General features: G+C 37.0%; 1 protein-coding gene across 2 annotated transcripts in view; it reads right to left on the reverse strand.

Moving 5' to 3' along the window:
- Positions 1-13,522, reverse strand: part of LOC150102885 (uncharacterized) — a 269,877-nt gene that overhangs the window by 54,045 nt on the left and 202,310 nt on the right. For both annotated transcript variants that reach the window (XM_090397856.1, XM_090397855.1), the window contains exon 4: positions 8,436-8,509. In XM_090397856.1, the coding sequence (XP_090253982.1) occupies positions 8,436-8,509 (74 nt within the window). The remainder of the gene's footprint in view (positions 1-8,435; positions 8,510-13,522) is intronic.

Here is a 13,522-nt window from a genome sequence, read left to right on the forward strand (position 1 = left end):
TTTTATTATCAGTCAAACCATTCTCTCGCCCTGTACTTTTACTTTCCCCATCAACTGTATCACTTTTAAACTCACTCTCTATGCTATCTGGCATTACATCACAATTTTATATCACATTCAAACTTTCATCCACCACGTCAATCTCACGACCTGAGACACACTTCAGATCCTCGCTTTCATGACTCTTTCGGCACACTTTCCCACTACTATTGCTCTCAAACTAAACTCCAGTCGCTCTAGGCAAAGCATACATTCCAAAGACTTTATACTGGACGAATTCCCTTTGGTTAAATTCTTCAAACAAATACAGTGGTTTTGATGCCTTTCTTCGCTTTGGTGCCATGTGCTATGCTATGTATCTAACGTGTCTTATCAAAATATTAAATTAACTCTATTTAAAACAAACTTTTTAAGGTAAACTAATCAACTCTGCAACATACTCTAATTCTAGCCCAATTTTTAAACTAATAACACAATTTTTTTAAAAAACTGAATAACTTATCTTTCAGAGCTCTTCAAATGCAGTACTACCATCAATGCGCCCTCAATATTTACAAACAAGCATAAACACGTTTGTTACTTTTCTTCAAAAATCAGTCTCATTACTTAACAGCACACTGTGTACTGTTATAAATGTTGTCTCTGTACCTTATTTTATTATGATTTATTATGGCATTATTTAGGTAGGGAACATTACTCTCTGGTTCCCCTTTATATGCCCTATCGATACTCAAACTACCTAACAATTCTGCCGTCGCTTAGGTTGCTGACGTGTGCGAATTCGATAAACAAAGCAACTGCCCCTGGATAGAGCCAATTCCTTTATTGAAAATATGGAGCTGTCTCCTTGTTGGGTTCTGGAAAATTTGTTTGTTAATGCTGCGCCATCCAGAACCCTTAGATCGGAAAAAGCTTCTTAATCAAGGAATGAGCTCTCAGAGTGACACACGGTTATACAATTTATAAAATAACAGTTTCCAAGTTAAGCTAAATCCCTTATTTTAAACTCTCATTGCAGTCATGATCTTCCACAATTAATTAGTTCCCCTCAGGTTCTATTTTGATGAGTGGTGCATTGGATTCATACATCAGGCAATTTGTTAGGTAAAAGACAAACGGTTTATTCATCAAATTATCACAATACAAATTTACAAGACTTGTCATATGACTAAAGTAAATCTTTCTCCTAAGTTAACAGACTTAACAATACAATACTTCAGTATTCCTAGTTGAATTCTACCACGAGACAATATTAGTTACGAATCAATTCACTGATTTCTAACAATCGAATCTACAATTTCTCTCAATGTTTAACTTATCAAACTTCAAGCATTACTAAACTATAACATACTATATACAAATATCACTTCACCAAATCAGATTTCACTCTCAGAGATAAAACATTCTGGTATCAGGCTAAGCCCTAATGTCCTGTTTCATATCTTATATAGGTCCCACTAATGAATAATTTTGCACATTATTACACACAAAGTTCTTATATACACACAATGGAAACTAAAAGATTCATATGTTACCAGGACCTTCAGACTTTGTCAGGTCTATCTCTCGATCCTTACAATTCTTTCCACAGCTCATTCCTTCTTCTTCCTCAAAGTTGTCCTTCCGATGGGTCAGCCTGGAACTCACAATCATGAATTATCCTCTCCGATGTAGATGAGAACAGTTCTGCTTAAGTTGGTCCACATGGTCTAGCATGACGGTCAGCTTGCGTTGATTCTTCCCGCTTTACTGACGAAATGCCTGCACTTGGCTCGCTACTCGGTTGTGTAACTGCGTCCAGACATCATTCTGTTGACTGCTCTCACGTATTCATCTCAGGGAATATCTCGAGCTGGGCCACGTGAGTGACCTGCGCCAAAGTTGAGAGAGAAGCAACCAAATGAAGACTGCTGAGATTAAGAACCTATGAGAGAGCAAGCTAGTAGTGTCAAGCTTTTTATATCGTACCTTGAGCGGCGCTCCTACAGCATCATACCTTTGCATGCGGTTCTGGTCCTTCTCCTCGGATCTCACAGAAAACTGCTGCACGCAACTTACTCCGTGTGTACGTGACTGCTGTGGGGCATGTTACTAATCCGAATGTCTCATTTGCGAACTTTGAACTCACTTTTACATACTAACATAATTCTCATCAATTTTTCTTTCATTGTTAAATTTACAAGAACAGGTAATATTATCTTACATAGGATAGTCCAATATTAAAAGCATTTATTTAAAAATTTTTCAAGCAATTAACATCTCTACTTATATACAAGTATTTCTCTCAGTGATTTGTTGCTTGTTAAATACTGAATGAGATATTTCACAACGAAGTCTCTTCATTCAATATTTAACAGTATGTCAAGGTGTATGTATATATGTGTGTGTGTGTGTGTGTGTGTATATTTGAGGGATCAGCAGTTTATAATTTGACATATGTTCTTGACAACAACCTTGGCTGTTTGACTGCCTTTTCCAACCACATCCTATGAGGATATCACTAAATCCAACACCCACAAATCTCATGTTTCTTCCATCACATGCTGCTTAAGACAGTTATCCCTGAAAAACTCAAGAAATTCATTCACATGCCCAACCAATTATGCTAAACAATCAGTGCTCCCCATTCCAAGGTCTATAACAATATTGTATTAGACATACTCTTCTATTGATATCATCCTCAAACCAACAGCATCAAAATTTTTTCATGTACTTACTATTTTCCACTTCCACTTTCAAAAGATACAATTCCTCTGCTAACATATGATACAATTCCTCTCTTTACCTTCCTATCTGTTTGGAAAATTCTATATCCTTCCATTTCCATGAAGTATGGCTATTAAATAATAGGACTGGTTGCAAAAATGTGGTTTATTATTACAATTGCACAACTTAATTGTTATTCCCTTCAACATACTCCCCTCCTCTATGTATACACCGTTGCATACGAATTTTCCATTGTTGGAAGCAGTGCTGCAAGTCATCAGGTGTTATCTGCTTCAGTAGCGCTGCCGTTTTCTCCTTTACCTCATCTACTGACTGAAAATGGGTGCCCTTCAATGCGGATTTGAACTTTGGAAAAAGGTAAAAGTCACATGGAGCTAAGTCCGGCGAGTAAGGTGGATGGTCCAACACTGGGATTTTCTTATCAGCCAGATAATGCTTTACAGACAGGCTGGAGCATTGTCCTGATGGAGAATCTAATTGTTCTTCCACAGATCGGGTCTCTTCCTCCTCACTTGTTCTCTCAGCTGGGCCAGAACCTCAAGGTAATAATGTTGATTAACTGTCTGACCCTCTGGTACCCATTCAATCATTACCATGCCATTGATATAAAAAAAACGATCAGCATTGCCTTCAGTTTTGACTTGCTCATTCTTGCTTTTTTCATTCTAGGTTATGTGGGAGTTTTCCAAAGTTGAAATCTGCATTAAAGGGCACCCATTTTCAGTCAGTGGATAACACCTGATGATTTGCAGCACTGCTTTCAACAATGGAAAATTCGTATGCAACAGTGTATAGATAGAGGAGGGGAGTATGTTGAAGGGGGATAACAATTAAGTTGTAAAATTATAATATTAAACCACATTTTTGCAACTGATCTCGTTATTTAATAGCCATGCCTTGTATTCCTGACAGTATATCTTTCTCAGACAACTACCATATATTATCACATATAATGCGATCCACGTATAATGCGAACTAGAAATTTTGTTTGAAAACTTGCCCTAAAATGCCATGTCCACATATAATGCGATCTGTTAATCTTGTTCCATAACATTATAAATAATACAATACGAATTAACGAAAGAAATAATTATTTTAAAACAAAATGTCAAAATCCTTCATCTTTTGAGTCATCAAACATTTCATTTATAAATTCATCTGTAGGCATTGCATCATCATCTTCATGCTCTCCATTTTGTTGTGCGTAATCCTCGCTTTCGTATATGACGTGATCTTCGGATCCATCCATTGAATTACTTATTCCACATTTAAGAAATGAGCGTTGAATCATTTCAGATGGTATCGAATCCCATGCTTCTTTCACCCAGCTGGTGACCAGGGTGATCTCAGGCTTCTGAAAATTCCCACCCTTTGTCATTTTCACCAAACCAGATGACATCCATTCTCTCCATTTTTCACGTAAGTGATCTTTAAACGGCTTATTCAAGCTGACATCAAGCAGCTGCAAAATGGAAGTTAGACCACCCGGTATGACTGCTAGGTCTGTATGTAGCTCACGTGCTTTCTCTTTGCTTGCCTCCGTTAAATGCGCCCAGAACATATCCCAGCCTAGCATGCTTTGTCGATGTAACAAGCTACCTGGACATATGTTCCATACTTGATCCAGCCACAATTGTACACCTTCTTTATCCATCCAACCTTTCTGATTGGCGTGAACAATTACACCTGGTGGAAATTTCATATGCTTCAGAATTTTCTTCCTTTTAAATATCACCGTCGGCTTTAATTTGGTTCCGTCTGCCATGCATGCTAGAACAACGGTAAAATGCATTTTTTCATTCCCGTTGTTTTTATGAAGACACCCTTTTCACCAACTGAGTTTACTGTTCAATTCCCAGGCATATCAAAGTACATGGGCGTCTCATCTATATATTGCCAATTTCGGAAAGTTTATATCCGTGACACATCCGTAATTTTATGATAAATTTAAGGAAGGACTGAACTTTTTCTTCAAGCTGCTTTGGATACTTCTGCGCAATTTTTGTTCAGTGTCATAATGTTAATGCTTGCGTTCCATAAATCTGTTGCACCACCCAGGTGAAGCAAGAAAAGATGAAATACCTGGTGTGTCCCTGAATTTACCATTCTTGAGTTGTAGAGCTCGAAAACGAATTGTATTTCTTGTTACTATAATGCCATCTTGTCGTTGCGTCAAAATCCATTCATTTAGCTCTTCTTCGAGTTCTGGAAAGGATGCTACATCTCTATGACAGGCACGTTTCGTTTTGGGGATTTTTTCAAGACTGTCTTTTTGCTTACGCCAAAGTCTAATATTACTCTCTGCTACACCAAATTCTCTCATTGCAACACTGTTATTATGTTCTTCTGCAAACTGCACGACATGCAATTTAAATCCTGCTTCAAAAGATGAACGTTTATGTTTCTGTTGGCTCATTTTCAGGCTAGGTTTGTTTAATGAATAATATTTAAAATGAACTCAGGTTAAACCGATATACCTAACAATGCTCTATCTATCTCACTGTGCTCTTATCATTCGGTGACCAAGCGCACATTTATGCGCAGATACGATGTGTGCTCGGTCGCCGAATGCAAGTGGGTCAAGTAGATTTGGTTGCATAGGCATTAGGTAGTATATATTGTGTGTGCAGGTCTAATAAGATGTTATATTTTTTAGGATCCACATATAATGCGAACCCCTAACTTTAAGTAGTATTTTTTTACCATAAATTTTTCACATTATACGCGATAATATATGGTAAGTTTCGCTTACACCAATTATCTTTAGACATACAGACTCAATCAATGTCACAAACTTAGCCCCTTTATTTGTGAGAGTGATTGAGTCAACATGTCTAAAGATAATAATTGGTATAAGTGAAACTTGGCTGCCATGGTGCACCTCTTTCTTTGATTTGACCACTCCTTGTTTCTATGATCCTGAATGACTTCCATTCATATCCCGTTCATCCCCATTTTTTTTTTTTTTTTTTTTTTTGTACTGCATCACTTTGCCATGCCAAAATCACTTCTTCACCATTGTATCTATTGTTTTCCTGTCCTTGTACAGCCTGCTTCTCCGTCTCACTCTAATCCTTAGTCATACTAACTTTAAGTTTGTGTACTCTTAGCAAACAACAGTTGCTCCAAATGACCAACACCAATCCATAAGTTTAAACCATTCTGTGTGTTAAGGCTTAGTGTTGAGAGGAACTCATGTTGGAGGCTTAATGGAGTGAAAAAGTACTCAGAAAGTATTTAATTCTTCCAATATTTCATTCAGTCACAGAGATATCTTCAGAGAGTACTATATGAGACTTGTAACACACATACACACAAGGCAACTAAGTGAAACACATGGACAAAAGACTAGAGTCTTAACTAGATGGGGCACCCTCTATTGGGCACCTGTTGGCAGCCTAGGATGTAATCTTGGATCTTGAAGTAAATGTTTCTGACATTTTGGGAAACACTATTAAATGGAAGTTTTATGCAACCATGTTTATTCAGATTACTCATTTTTGAGACTAATACAGATTCTAAAAACAATCTTTCTCTTCTAAATTTGATGCAATGGAGCACAGTGATCTTTTTTCCAATTGATTCTATGAGCTGTATCCAAAGCATGATTTGCAAGGCCCATTTGAACATTGTCATGACTGACTATGGTCTGACTAACCATAGCCTGAAAATGAGAATGAAGGGAGTTAATCCTTAGTGGGGCTTGAAAGCTGTGCAGAGGTTGTATTTCTTTAAGATATTGGTTATTTTTCTAACATCTCTCTGATGGAGGGGATGGTAATAGCATTACTAAAATCTTTCTGAAGAAAAGGTCGTGGATTGGGAGGAAAATTGATTATTTTTTTGATAATGTGGGAACTGTAGCCATTAGATATGATTGAGTTCTGCTGCAGTGAGGCCTCCCTGAAGGCCCTCACTGCAGCACACTATAACAAAGGTTATAAGTTGTACTAGTTAGTATCTTAATAACACTATACTGATGAGAGTGGGGTGATGGGAAAGCTTTTGAATGTATCTGCCTATGTAAGCAAGTTTCTTGTATACTGAAAAGGACAGGTTACCATTAGTAGGCTTGTTGTCAAGGTGTATAGGAATGCTAGACCATTATTAGTTTCCTTTTCCATTGTCAATTAGATTTCAAGGTGAAGACTAATGTGTCTGGGCCATGTAGCCAAACAGATAATAAATCATCACCATATCATTAGTCATATAGGGTTGAGAGAAAGAGAGAGGCTGAGTCAAGAGCTTGTTTTTCAAAATCACCCAGGAAAAAAACTGCCAAGGGAAGGTGTGTGTGTGTGTGGGGGGGGGGGGAATTCCATAGAAGCACCTTCTATTGATTTGTAAATTTTGTTCTTCCAAGAGAAATATCCAAAATGAACTGTAAAGAAAAAGAGATCTACGATATCAGGAAGATAAAGTTTTGTTTTAAGAGTGATTAGGTGTCATTTAAGGAATATTGGTGAACTGATTGAGATATCTGTATTATTAACAATTAGATTTTCAACAGAAGTTTTAAAATGGATTGTGTGTGTGGAAGGGTTGGGTTTGTGGATTTTATGTAAGCCATATATCCAGAAAGGGGGGAATGAGAACTTAGGCGGTTTAAGTTTCTTTGTGATTTCAGGTCAGGAAAAAACAAATTTTTTGAGCTGTCTGAGAATGGCATCCTTTTTTCTGTTGTATTCACTGGCATTAAGGATAACAGTGGCATTGTCTTTATCAGCTCTGGTGATGACTATACTGTTCTTTGTATAGTTTCTTGAGACATTAAGTTTGCTGGATGTTTGATGTGGTAGCTTTCTTTTAGGAGATGAATACCTAGAAATGTTGGCAATGTCAAGTATAACATTGTTAGCTATTTGGAGCTATGTTACAGATTCTACATTCAGTGCTGGACATCAGGTCTAGTGCTGGTACTTGTTTCAGTGCAACGGCAAAATTGTGGCTGAGACTTATTGTGCTGATGGCAGATTTGTTAACTTTTATAACAACAGGTTTATGAAGAGGCTGAACCTGAGGCATGTGTTTAGAATCCAAAAAACCTGTTTTGGATTATTTTTAAGAAAAAAAAAAGGATACAACAATGGATTTCACCTTCATGGCAGAAACTTGCAAACTGGATATTGGTTTAAATATCTTCAGAAATTTAAACATCTCTGTCAACTCCATGCTGAAGAAAACCAGATCTACAGGATTTCTGGTAGCAGATGCAGCACTGATGTTCCTTCTCAACAGAACTGCGAGTTTGTCTAAAATATGAGAGATGGCAAGGCATCTGGTAAAATGCTGGAGAGATAAGAGCCAAAATAGTTTATCTTTGAAGGATAGAAAGTAAATCGCTCAGGAAATCTATTTTATCATCAAACAGAATCTTATGCCTCTGTGTATCTAGTTATTCATTCTTTATGTCACAAGTACCATTAAAAGTGAGCTGATAAGCTAAGTCAAAAGATTAAATACAGAATTTACAAGGGAAAGCACATTTACTGCTTTTTCAAATCTTCAATAATCTTTAATTAGATAATTCTGAAACTGATTTTAAATGAAATTAAGTCTTTAAATAAGAATTATATTATTTAATCTAAATTTCATGATAACATGGAATAATACCAATGAAGCTATTCAAATTTGTATTAATAATAAAAAAAAAGCATAGTAAGTGAATATATCTAAAAAAAAACCAGACAAACAAAAATCATGATTACCAGATTTATTCATGAGGCAACGTATTTTGTATTCCAGATCAAGTTGTTGTTCTTCCAATCTCTGAGATCGTTTGCTGCAGGTAAAATCATACTAGTTATTATACATAATAGAAGAATAAGCTAAGAGAACCAATAAAATAAAATGAAAAAATTTTTTAAGCTGTCTGAGAATGGCATCTTTTTTTCTGTTGTCTTTACAAGATATATAGGAAAACCCAGGTTAACGCGATTAATTAATCCACCAATTAATGCGCACTAAGTGAAATTGCATTAAGTGAATGCAATAAATAATAGGAAGAATTATAATTTATCCATTAGTTAGCATAAATTAGAAAAAAAAATTATGGTATAAGCTATATTAGAGGATAAAATCATAAAAGTCAATAAAAATCAATTGCTTAAATTTTTATTTAATGTCTAAACACTTCATTGAGCTACTTTTTTTTTACAAAAAAAATTAAGTAAAGATGGTCGAATCTCTAATAAAGCTGGCGATCGCTTTATTAAGATTTCAGTGGGCTTCAAAGCTTCATTCCATATCAGCATCAAACAAAATTTCTTTAGTACTCTTCTTGTTCGCACTCTTTATCTTCTTCTTCTCATACATGCTGTTCTTCTAGTTGAAGGAGATCATTCTTGCTTAAATGTTCTAAATGGGAATCGAGCAAGTTTCTCACATCTTCATTATCCAGGTCATTAAATCCAAGTTCTTTTCCAATTGTGCTGATTTTTTCAATAATGTTAGATCTTGGATTTTGCACACGATAAACTAACAGTTTATCGTGATTGAGTTTAAAGTCGTCTTTTGCATTGCCTCCTAATAAAAGCATAGGCGATCTTTAGATACTTTATATCCTGGTTGAGATACTACAGTTTTAGCTAGGAAAGTTTTTGTTAGCATACACTTCCAAAAGAGACCAATTTTACCAACATTGAATATTTGTTGATCATCATAATCATTCTCCTGAATTATCCTTTGCAATTCTTCAGGAAACTTGGCTACAGAATCTTTTTGGCACTAGCAGATTCCCCAGTTATTCTTACATTATGCAGTCTAGCTTGATATTTAAAATGGTCAAACCATCCTAAACTCACAGTAAAGCTTTCACATTCCGCTTGAAATTTTGTCTTAAAAACAGCAAAAAAGCAGTGCCAAATAATTCAAGTCACCAGTTGCATAAGAAACAGTCAAAAGACAATAGGAAAATAGTTATCTAAATGCATTTAAAGAGCTCTTAGAAGAATAAACAGAACAGGAGTTTTGAGAGAAAAAGAAAAACAGGTGTATTAGCAATATACAATCTAGGCTAGAAGGAAAAAAAATCAAATTAAGAGAAGCAATTAAATGAGCAGGCTAAATGAACTCTCAGCAAGTTCTGCTGCAATGCAGTGAGTAAAAGAATTATTTTGAAGAATAACTTTATTATTATTGCACCCTCTATGGATTTGGCAGACTCAGTGTGGGAGGTTCATTCAACTTACACATTATTTATCATACTGAATCTTAAAATCCCTAACACTCTTTGCATTAACAACACATTCCAGTAATGCCTTCCATTCATTGACAGTGCTCCATGTGAAAAATCTACTCCTCACAGTGCTCTTCACCACACTCTTACATAACTTCCTGGGATGACCTCTGGTTTTTCCCTCTCTTGCCTTCTACTCTTTTTATAATCTCATCTTGATTAATCCGATAAAATCCAAATCCTCTCACTAACTTAAATGTCTCTATCGCATCACCTCTTTTCCTCCTATCCACAAAACTCTGCAATCCACATTTCTTCAGCCTATCTCCCGCTATCTGCATAGCCAGCATTCCAAAGTCCTGATGTTGTCTTAGTCACTTGCCTGGACCCTCTCCAATGTCTCCACATCACACTGAAAACCAGGTGACCAGATTTGAGCATAATAGTCCAAGTGTGGTCTGACCAGTGCTTTATACAATGGCACAACCAATTTCATTCCTACATGTTCGAGTACTTCTTATCATGGTGGCACTACAATGGACAGCCTTTGCAACACACTAGCAATATTCCCTCTCAGCTTCAGTCTACTGTCAACCATCACTTGCAAATCTCTAATCTCATCCTAATCTCAGTGAGTTCTGTTGTGCTGTAGGGAGTAAAAGAATTATTTTGAAGAATATCTTTATTATTCTCACCAAAATCTTGTCAAAAGTTGTAGGCATTAGTGAAACTTGGCTGTCAGCAGAAGATGTGATCACTGGAATCGAATGTGATGGGAACAGTATTTTCAGGGAGGATAGAGAAGACAGAATGGGGGAGGAGTGCTGTTGATGATAGCTGATGAGTTGCAGTCAAAGAAAGTAGTATATCAAGATGATAGACATGTGAATGATAGTACATTTGAGGAAGTCTGATGTGAAATAGTGAACAATGCAATCAAATATACAGCGGGTGATATTGAATTCATGCATCATCAGATTAGTGCAATGAGTGCAGGGTTAGTGATTATTATGGGGGATTTTAATTATGGTGATATCAATTGGAAGGAGGAAATATCACGTGGCAAAAAGGAAATGGAATTCATACATCTTATACGAGATAATTAATTGAAACAGCACATAACTGAAGGGACACGTGGTGTGAGAGTGTTGGACCTATTCATTGGTTCAGAAGATATATGCATAAGTAAGATGTCCTCGTTACCTCCAATTGGCGAGAGCAATCGTAGTATTAACTTGGAAGGTTGCAAAATTTGTGAATTTCTCTCTTAAGAAGGGGTATATACAGAACTACAGGTTAGGCAATTATAACAAGCTTCAGAGTGAGCTTGCAGCTGTCCCATGGCAGAACATATTACAGGGGAAAGATGTTAGCAGTGCATGGGATAAAATCAGTGTGTATCTGAGGAAGGCAATATCAGATTGTGTCCCCATGGTCAGGAAGACAAACAAGGTAGGCATAAGATGGATGAGTAGTAGAATCAAGCTTGATCTGTAAAAAAAGAAAATCTTATGGAGAATTTACAAAGAGAAAGGCAGTCAGTACACCCATAAGCAGTACAAGGCTCAAGCTAGGAAGGTTACCAGCATAGTAAGAAAAGCTAAATCAGATTATGAGAAGATCCTAGCCAAGGAGATCAAGGGTAATCCCAAAGAGTTCTTCTGCTATGTAGCAAGTAAAAGGAAGAATGACTTTGGAAAGATAACTTTAGTGGGTAATGATGGTGTTGAGGTGACAAATTCAGATGTAATAGTAGAGTTACTGAGTGATCACTTTTCAAAAGGCTATCATCCAAGTGAGGATATCTCTGTACCTGTAGCAATAACTAATGTGAGAATTGAAGTTAAAAAATCAGAGGTACTTAGTATATTGCAGAATTTAAATGCAAACACTGCTGTGGATTTGGATGGAATATCAGCTCGGGTGTTGTGTGAATGTGCAAATGAATTGTCAATGCCTCTTACTTGGTTATTTAGCTTAAGTTTGAACTCTGGTATGGTACCTAGGGAGTGGAAGGAAGGCAAAGTAGTTCCTTTGAATAAAGGTGGCTAAAACTGCAGTAGTTAATTACAGACCAATCACTATCTCAGGAGTGGTGGTAAAAGTATTGGAAAAGTTGGTTAAAGACAAAATTCAAGAATGGGTGGATCAGGATATGATACTCTATAGGGGTCAACATTTGTTAAAGGTTGATCCTTCCTTAGCACTTTATTAACTTTTATAATAGGATGATATCTGAGTTGGACAAAGAAAATGGCTACACAGTGGTACTTCTGGATTTTGCTAAGGCTTTTGACAGAATACCCCATGGAATACTGTTGTGCAAATTGGAGCAGATGGGGATGGATACTAAACTGGTGATATGGATAGGAGAATGGCTCAGGGAGAGATACCAGAAGTATCTCTACCTGAGTGTATGGAGGAGCAGAGTCCAGGATGAGGCAGGTGACCAGTGGTGTGCCTCAGGGCTCTGTGCTTGGCCTTTGTGGTTTAATTTGTACATCAATGATATAGGAAATGGCTTAAAGGGAGTTATTCAGTTGTTTGCTGATGATGCAAAGTTGGGTAGTGCAATAAAAAAATCAAGCTGATGTTGAGAGTTTGCAAGATGATTTAAATAAGCTGGAAAAATGGGCAAAAGGTAATGAATGTCAGTTCAATGCAGAAAAGTGTAAAGTTATGCATTTTGGGATTAAAAGATTACCAGCTGTGTACTACATTGATGGAACGGTACTTCAAGAGATTGATGAGGCTAGGGACTTAGGGCTGTTGGTGGATAGGGAGATGAAGTTCAGGGGATAAATACCTAAGGTGTCCAAGATTGCAGATAGGATTACTTGGTTACTGAGGAACACACTAACAGTGAGGTTATTGAGGAACATAATAACCTCTTTATCCCGAGATATTGAGGTTATTATTCCCCTTTATAAAGCATTGATACTTCCACATTTGGATTACTGTACTCAGGTCTGGTCACCTGGATTCCTTGGAGATGAGGAGGTTGTGGAAAGGGTTCAGAGGAGAGTGACTAAGTTGGTGAGTGATGTAAAAAATGCTCCCTACATTGATAGATTGAGAGCTTGTGGATTGCAGATGTTGGTTGATAGGCGGAGAAGAGGGGGATATGATAGAAACATTTAAGTGATTAAAAGGTTTTTATAAGATTGATGCAGAGGAAATGTTTCAGCTGTGTGATAGTGATGAAAGAACAGGAGGTCATCCCTGGAAATTAAGGAAAAGTGTGGTTAACAAGGGTGTGAGAATGAGGTTTTTCACCTGGAGGGTGGTGAATTAGTGAAATGCATTGCCTGACTCAGTGGCGAGTTCTTTGTCTGTAATGAATTCAAGACGAGATATGATAGATACTGATTTGATAGTTTAGGTCTCCCGCAATGAATCTACTGACTCCATGGAGATACCCGTAATAATAATAATAATAATTATTATTATTACTATATTAATAATAATATCTCAGGGGCCCTGTAACCCCTAGAGAGCGCGTCCCCTGGGTGGCGGATAGGGGAGCCCACCATGTGTATGTGTGTACATGCGCGCGCGCGCGAGCACGTGTGTGTGTATATATGGTGGGGTGGTCCGAATATACTGAATAAGGACTCG

The sequence above is a fragment of the Typopeltis vanoorti genome, chromosome 9 (genome assembly GCF_054136105.1).
Source record: "Typopeltis vanoorti isolate ZY-2024b chromosome 9, IOZ_Tvanoo_1.0, whole genome shotgun sequence".
NCBI lineage: Eukaryota > Metazoa > Arthropoda > Arachnida > Uropygi > Thelyphonidae > Typopeltis > Typopeltis vanoorti.